This window comes from Crocodylus porosus, unplaced genomic scaffold (assembly GCF_001723895.1).
Source record: "Crocodylus porosus isolate Cpor-Errol unplaced genomic scaffold, CroPor_comp1, whole genome shotgun sequence".
In the NCBI taxonomy this organism is placed as follows: Eukaryota; Metazoa; Chordata; order Crocodylia; family Crocodylidae; genus Crocodylus; species Crocodylus porosus.
In genome coordinates this window covers 211204808-211213127 of record NW_017728886.1, presented here as the reverse complement: position 1 = coordinate 211213127, position 8320 = coordinate 211204808, and the positions used below count along the sequence as shown (strand labels likewise).

The 8320-nt window shown below is 48.1% G+C and overlaps 1 protein-coding gene across 1 annotated transcript in view; it reads right to left on the bottom strand.

The window, feature by feature from the left end:
* Positions 1–5446, bottom strand: part of PREX2 (phosphatidylinositol-3,4,5-trisphosphate dependent Rac exchange factor 2) — a 296072-nt gene extending 290626 nt beyond the window's left edge. Inside the window, exon 1 of the mRNA XM_019548936.1 lies at positions 5007–5446. Within this exon, the coding sequence (XP_019404481.1) occupies positions 5007–5414 (408 nt within the window). The 5' untranslated portion in view covers positions 5415–5446. The remainder of the gene's footprint in view (positions 1–5006) is intronic.
* Positions 5447–8320: the final 2874 nt, after the last annotated feature.

Sequence of the window (8320 nt, the reverse complement as noted above, 5' to 3'; positions counted from 1 at the left end):
TTCCCAGGCTAAGGGGTTGGGGCGGCAGATTGCCCCGACTTGCACTGCCCGCACTTGCTCAGGCTCCAGGCCACAATGACTTAACTTGAACTCATCTTCCAATTCTCCTGTATTCCATTGAACATTACCCATGGCTATCTAAGGGCATTTGTACACACACTTGTGTCACAGCACCAGGCACTTTTAAAACACATCAAAGGTGTTTTAGCTGAAAAGCACACCGCTGCCATTTTCTCCGCACTGACACGCATTTCGCCATGTATACAAATGCATACAACACAGCCCCAGGCACATCAGCTCACATGTGAAGCAGGCTTGATTAATCGAGTCTGCTCTGACAACTTTTCTGATCTTACTACAGGACAGCCACACCTGTCTCAAACATCCTAGTTATGGTGCCCTAATATGCAACCCATGGTTCTGTCTATGTGTTACCAGTGTACCCGTCCTTTTATATAGAAACTTGTTCAGGTTATCATCACAAGCCAACAGGCCAAAGAAAGGGAATAGGTAAAAGGTAAAAGAAACATCAACACTGTGGTAACATACACCTAATTTCTCCCCCCTCCCCACTCCCCAACACACCTCTGGAGACATCCCCAAACAAGCCTTTAGTCCTTAAAGCACTCAAGCAGCAGCCTACAGCTGCCCCCGCATCTGAGTCCCAATCCTTCAGTCCACAGTCCTGGCTGACTGAGCCAGTCAGATCTCCAGCTCCACTGTGCACTCCACTACGTAGGGCTAACCAGGTTCCACATGCACACTGCTCTCTTCCCCTTGCTCCAGCCTCAAATTCCTCTTCCCTTTTCCCTTGCCCCCAGCCCCTGGGGGTTTCTGGGAATTGTAGTTCAAATTAACAGCCAGCATTGCTCTGCAGATTGCCTCCTGGTTCTTCCTGCATTACACTCACATTACTAAGCTATACCAGTAAAAATGCAATTTTACTGGTATAAATGTATCTTGCCTAGATACTTCTGCTAACACAGCTGCATATCAGCCAAAGAGGACACTCTTCATACCACCGACCACCAGTGCTAAACCGGTAGAAATCTGTCACACGCACATAGCTTCACAGTCACAATGCTTCTATTATTGTATATTGTCTTCTTCATGATGAGCTTGACAAAGTGTGTCTGCCAGAATACATTATTATACATCTATTAGGAAGAATTATGCTTTACCTTATTTTTCACATACCCACCCACCCCCAGCTTATTATCAGCTCCGTACCTATTTTCAGTTTCTTAGAATTGCTAAGACTCTCACTATAATCACAGTGCTGCTTAAGTCATCTTAGGCTATCACTCTTCAAAGAAATCTGATTATAATGCATAAGATGGCCAAATAAAATTTCCTTTCTGAATATTTTATATAAGACTTGCAGAAACTGCCAAAAAAAACCCCTCTTCCCCATTACTACCTGCATGTCCTATGCTTTCATTTAATTTGCATGAAGCTTAAAATCTATTTCTGTGGACCCCACAAGAAAGGGCTTCATCTCATGACCTTATCCTAACTTATTTTTTATCTTGATAAATATTTTATGCTCCTATTAATTCCAGTGGAAACTGTTAAAATTTTCAGTAGCAACAAGGACCAGATCCTTGGGCTACACATAGACATTACACATAAACCAGTTTAAGTAATCAGAAACTGGTTTAAACTTGTAACAGAATGTAAGTTCAGTCCATATAAACCAGTTTCAAAATGGCTGAAACTGATTTAAGATAAACCTGAGTGAATGTAGTATTAGACTTAACTGATTTAGGTCAAACCGATTTATGCAATGTCTATCATAGACCCCTTCCTGGTTTAAGGTAAACCAGATTCTCCCAGCATCCCAGCATGCTCTCTGGGCTCAGCTCTCTGCTCCGGACAGCAGAGCTGGCCCTGCCCCTCTGCTCCCTGGCCAGAGCTCTGGCAGAGACTGCAGGTACAGCAGGGTCTGCCTGGCTTCCCCCTGCCCCATCCCCCTTGCTGCTCAAGCAGGGATTCTCCCCTCCATCCCATCTCCAACAGCACAGACCCCAGACCCCAGCCCCATGGACCCTAGGCATGTGGTATGCTAGCTAATGCTGAGAGGTGTCTGTGCATGTGTCTCCAGTTTCACTGGGACAGCCGGACAAAACAGGGTCTGCTTAGGGCTTTTTAGAGCTAATCAACAGGTTAGCCGGTACTATCCCTCCATTCCTTCCTTGGAAAAAGCTGTTTAAGAAGAGCTTGAACTAATTGTTCTAATTGTTTTACCAGTGGGGTGGTAAGTACTGTTATCATCCTCCTGCAGGCTTGCTGGCCTATCAGTTTGCTGCAGACAGTATAAAGAAGCAGGGAGGGAGATTCAAAAGCCAGGTATCATCAACAGATGCATGCACTGCACACTTCACACCCTTCCCCTTCTTCCCCCTACCCCTGCACCTTGCCTCAGAGTGGTAGCTGCAGGCTGCTGTCTGGCAACACTCCCACTCCTTGAGCAGCCAGCAGGGAAAAGCCTGTGATGGTGAAGGCAAACCTCCCTAATCAGAGTCCTGATGGGGCCTGGCCATGCCCACCCGCAGCTCTGCAGTGTTGAAGGGAAGGGAGGGCTGCTCTAGCATCCCCCAGCTTCTAGCCTGAGCCACTGCAGGCATGTGCCTCAATTTCCTCAGTCTGAAGAGAATGTCTGTGCAGTTACAAACTGGTTTAGCCTAGCCAGGTTAGACTAACCTGCAAGGGTTGAATCAATTCAGGCTCAGGCTTTTTGAATGTCTGTCCCTAGCCCTGGTGCCTAAGCAGAAGTTTGGCAGAACTTAGGTGCTAAGTCAAAAAAGGATACCAGATCAACTCCACTCCAGCAGCTGCAAATCTACATGATCATCTAAATTCACTATGTACCTACATTCTGGTCCAAAAAGGTCCCTAGTCACTTAGACATAGGCTTCTGAGCCTGGTCAAGAGCAATCCACTTAAAGAATCTAAGCTAACTCTAGCTCCAGATCAGAGGTGGGGAGGTGCCTAAACCTTGTCAAAGTGCCCAGAGATGCCAGAATTAGTAGTTACCCATGGAGTACACCTAACTCACAAAGGCCGCTTTGAGCTCAGCACAAAACAATGCACCCACAGTCATGCCCACTCAAAACGGATGCTGAAGAAGGGAGGGAAATTAAGTACCCATCTTTCACATAACACTGGAGTGGTTAAAGCATTCAGAAAGCAGGACACCTAAGTTATAGGCCTTCCTCAGGCTGAGGGAATTTTAATGCCCATTTCACCCTTCCCGGGAGAATTTACTTGAACATCAGACCAGAGGTTATGCTGATAAGGAGCCTCAACACCTCTTCTGATAAAAAGTAGGCCAAAAGAAATGAAGTCATGGGACCACAATGCCAACTGGCAAGAAGGAGCCTAACTCTGTAGCTTAGTGAGCCCTGGGTTCTGGTTTTTAACTAATTAGTAATTAATTACCAATGTAAAAATTATCCCACCCCTAGGAACAGGGGCTTCAGCTTCCAGGTCATCACGTCAGCACAACTATCAATGATTATTTAGTCTCTCCATCTACCCCACAGGTGTCCCTATAACAAAATCCACTACTACCATTTCTCTTGACATCTTAAGAGAGAACACATGGAGAAGATTGTTATACAGCCTGAACTCTTCTCTTAGTCTTAGAGATGGTGTTTCTGGGACATGATTGAGGTACTGAGAAAAAGGTTAGTAAAGTCTCCCTGTAAACTGTATCAGCCCTTGAAAATTCTTAACTCTCAAAAGTGAAGGAAGCCTGAATACACTGTTATACCTTAAGGAGCCTGGCATTTAGAAAGTCCTGAGTACCTGCTTTCCAACATTAAAACCCTGAAATAAATCTCAAGTGGGACATTCTAAAATTGAAACATTCAAATAACTGAACATTTTTGTAAATTTAGGCATTATAATATGAGGTAGGTCAAATTTGGCCCGGAAAACCAATTTTCAGATACTCCATATTTAAAATCAACATTTTTATCAGCAAGCACAGCAGGGCTGTTACATGGAAGCACAGTCTAATACAGTTTTACAGCCATAATCTCAATTAATTGAAACAACTACAGCATTCAGATGCAAGAAGAAAGCAACCTGCAGGCTTATTGTTTTTCAGGGTGATGTTAAGGATAAAAGTGGGAGGAGGGGAAGGCTACTCTTGCAGGGCTGATTTCACTGTGGGGTCCGAGCTTCTATTCTTCTTGCCACCACCAAGCTGAGAATTTCCTCTTCCATGATAATAAGCAGAAAGTTCAGATCTCAGAAAGCTAAGCAGGAAGTTTGCTGTTTGAAAGATTTCCCCCCAGACAGGATGGGGGAGGAGGGAAGAATGCCAGGACTATTATGGGAGACCCCGTGCAAAACCAAGCCGATGACTTGAGATCTGTTTATCCCAAAGAGAGCTCAAGTGATGCCACTGATATACTGTGGGCAAATAGGAAAGAGACGTTTGACTCTCTAGAGACAACAACACTCTTTTTAGCTCTACCAAAGGGCAACGTTAGTAGGAAGCCTGGTACTGGCTAATACAGCTTGTTATGGACACGGATGTAAAGACCGGGATGGAGCCGAACCCAGCTGCTCCAAAACACTCTCCAAGATGTGTTATTGCCGCAGAGCGCGGCCCTCCCCCCCGAGCGGCGCCTTACAAAGGGCTGCAATGAAGACTGAGCGCGGGGAGACGGAGACGAGGCCACATGTGGCTTTAATACCGAACAGCTGCTGCAGCCCCCCTGCTCGCGCTGTTACCCTGCCCCAGGGCCGGTGTCCAGGAACTGCCTCGCAAGCGGCTCCCAAAGTGGAGGGAAGCGTAGCTGACGGGAGCATCGCGCCCAGGACGTGCCCCTGGGACATCCAGGACAGCCATTTCGGACCCGGGGGGGGGGTCGCGCTCTCCCCCGCAAAGCCACAGCTCCACGCCACGCACCCATCCATCCGCCCACGCCACTGCCGCCGCCCTCGCGGCTGCTCCGCCTGCAACAAGTGCCCCGCGTCCCGCCCGCGCTCACCGACACGAGGAACTCCAGGGTGCCCACGTAGTCCCGCTCCGTCTTGAGCAGCTCGGTCAGGACGCAGACCCGCAGGCGAAGCTGCTTCTCCAGGTCCTTCCCGCTTTCCCCTTTCCCTTCCCCTTTGCTCTCCTCTGTCATTGTTCCCGCGGCTCGTCGCCCGCCCGCCCGCCCGCAGGGAAAGTTGCCCGCGGGGCGAGGGGACAACGCGAGCCCCCGCTCAGTTACATGCTGGGGCTCCGCAAGTGCGGCCAGGGCCCCGGAGCACAAAGCAGCGCCAGCGCGGGCGCTCTTCCCGTCAGGAAGGGGACACAGCCTATAGGAAATGAGTGGGTCACCGGTTCCCCGCTCTCCCGGCTCCCTGCGTGACGGAGGGATTGAAAGCCCCGGCGCAGGCAGCTTGGACATTCATCAAAAGCTTTGTAGCCATGTGACTCCGACCCCTTCCCCCTGCGCCAAATCTCAGGAAAAAGGAAAGGAAACACAACCTTGGGAAAGACTGCGTGCCAGCGCCTGCCTGCCTCGCACAGTCCCCCGCTGGAGCTGCCCCTTGCTGGAGGAGGGCTCTAGCTTCAAGGGATAAGAATTCACTGATTAGTTGAAAAATGCCCCTGGCTAGCTGGGCTCCTTGTTGCTTTAATCATCAGCCGCAGAGCTGGTCCCGCTCCTCGTGCACCCTCCACACATAGCGCACCTTATAGACTCTGTGTGTGTGTGTGTGTGAGAGAAAGAGAGAGAGAGATGCATACAAGGTTTATATCCTCAAGTGTATAAGCAGATAGATATGTGTGTATGCAAATGCTGTATTCATCATAAATGTGACCTGATGTGACCTGACCTGACAACACAAAGCCATACTTCAAGAAACACTAAGTTAAGTGGAGGTCTCTCTCTTTCTTTTTCTTTTTTTTTAAGCAAAGTAATATGAAACCCAGCCAGGTCATGCGGGTTTCTCTTCCCACTTGGGAGTTCAGAGTTGCACAATAACTGAAGACACTGAAGGGAGAGAACTGCAACCTCCACAAAGTCATTAGACCCGCTGAGGTGGGGTGGTCAGTCCCTGAAAAATTAAATGTGTGTCGTAATAAGCACAATGTCGTCTTTGTTACAGGAGGGGTCAAACCTAAAATCTTTAATTTGACATAGTCCTAATTTGGGGGGGCAGGGGGAGGGGATTCAAATGAAAGTTTTGAGTCTATGAACCTTATCTGAAGATCAAAACTGTTAACAAAGTCTAGACCCCATCTGAAAGTTCCAGGTCAAGGCAGTTTGTTTGACATCCATTCGTCTGCAGGAGATGGTGGATATTGCAACCTATGACATAGGTGGTTTGTAGCGTCTCATGTGGTTGAACAGTCCAAGATCAGATTTGCATAATCTGTGGCAGTGGTTACAAATGTATACGTCGTGGTTTGGGAGCTTCTTCCTTCCTACAGGCTCTTTTCTCTTCAAGCTGGTGGATTCACTTTTTGTTGTGGACTTTGATGCCCTGATGGAGAGGATGGTGCCACTTGTTATGATAGCTTGCCAAGGTTTCCCAAATGCCTTCATATTTCTCCTGCATGTGTCTTTGTAGCCAGGCTTAGGATGTCCTGTTCTTGTTCCCTCTGATAGATCTCTGAAGGGACGCATGTTCTTAGCTATCCATCCAACTTCCAATCTGGTCAAGGCAATACACTTTTTCACTATATCCTAAGGAAGAGTGAACTGGAGCCATTTAACATGTTGCCTGACTGAGTAGAGACCTAAGGAAGCAGCAGGGTCTGGTGGACAGATGAATCAGAAGCCTTGGGTTTTATTCTTAGCTCTGCCACTGGCCTCGTGTGTAATCTTGACTAAACAGCTTCACCTATTCTCATTCCCTTTGTCTTCCCCATTTAGACCGCAGGCTTATCAGGGAACCCGCTGTCTTTCACTATATTTGTGAAGTGCCTAACACAATAGTTTGTTGGGTCTTCTGGGCACAACTGGATAAGTAGGGACTATGCGATTGCAAGGCCCCTAACACATTGGACCCCCAGTCCTAACAAAAATGCTTGGATACTACTGAACATAAATCATAGAATAATATGTTTCTTTGTCCCAATCCTGTTACTCAGAGTAGGGTTGCTAATGTCATTACTATACTTAGAAAGGTAGGTGAGCACAGGAATCACCCAGAATCTAGGTTACAAGTTAACATAGATGTCGAAATGGGCTAATGAACGTACCATCTCATATCCCAGCCCGTGGTCCATGGTGCTGGAGAGAGCTGGTGTCCCCACCCTGACATATACACTGTTGATCCATTAGGTGGCCTTAATGCCCTTCTCAGTAGTCAGTTAAGCAGGACACATTCTCAAATCTGCCACAAAGCCATGCAAAGGAATAACAGAACAAGCAATCAACCCAATTTGCTTCCCTTTTACATGTCCACATTACATACTCCTATCACAATTTATGACATGAACCACACCCACAACAGGGCTCCTCAACTTCAAAGCAGCTGATGGCTGCATGCAATACTAGTCACAGGCCCCGAGCCACATACCTCAAGGGCCCATGACGTGCGGTCCCTGCAACCTACACTGTACACAGCCCCCTTGCCACACAAGCAGCATGAGCTGCCCCCACCTCTGCTACTACAGAAGCACCCTAATGCTGTGTGGGCTTAGCAAGCTCCCTTTCCCCCCACCAGCACAGCACAAGCCTACTCCCACTGATGCCATCAAGCTAGCAAGTCCCCTCTCACACACTGTCATGTGAGCCCACTCTTCCCCCTACCACCATTGCCATGTGGGACAGTGCCCTCCTCCTTCCACTAATGCACAAGCCCCTATTCAGCTGTCTCCTCACCCCTGCCCAGACCTTGCCTTTCCTCTGCCGCCACAGCTGGGCAGACAGCCCAAGCTTCCCCTGGCCCCCAGGCAGTGAGTATACTGGGCCACCTCCAGACTCCGGCCACAACAAGTAGTAGGGGGAGTAGTAGCTGGCCAGAAGCCAACAAGCCACACTTTCATCCCTCACAGGCCAGATGCAGGCTGCCATTTGGAAAGTTCTGACCTAAAATAAAGAGAGAAGTATTTATCTCCTGTAAAGATAAATTTTACCGTGCATACTCTGTTTACCCTACATGGGCACGGGGTCATTGTATACATACACATGAGTATGGGACACAGGTATAGAGCTTCTGATAGTACAGTGGCAGGCAAAATATGGCCCGTGGGCCAGATTCAGCGTACCAGGCCATTCTATCTGGCCTGGGGCCGGGGGTGGGGAGGCTTAAAAATTTTTGAAAATGTATATTTATCTGTTCCTGGCTGCCTGTCAAAGAT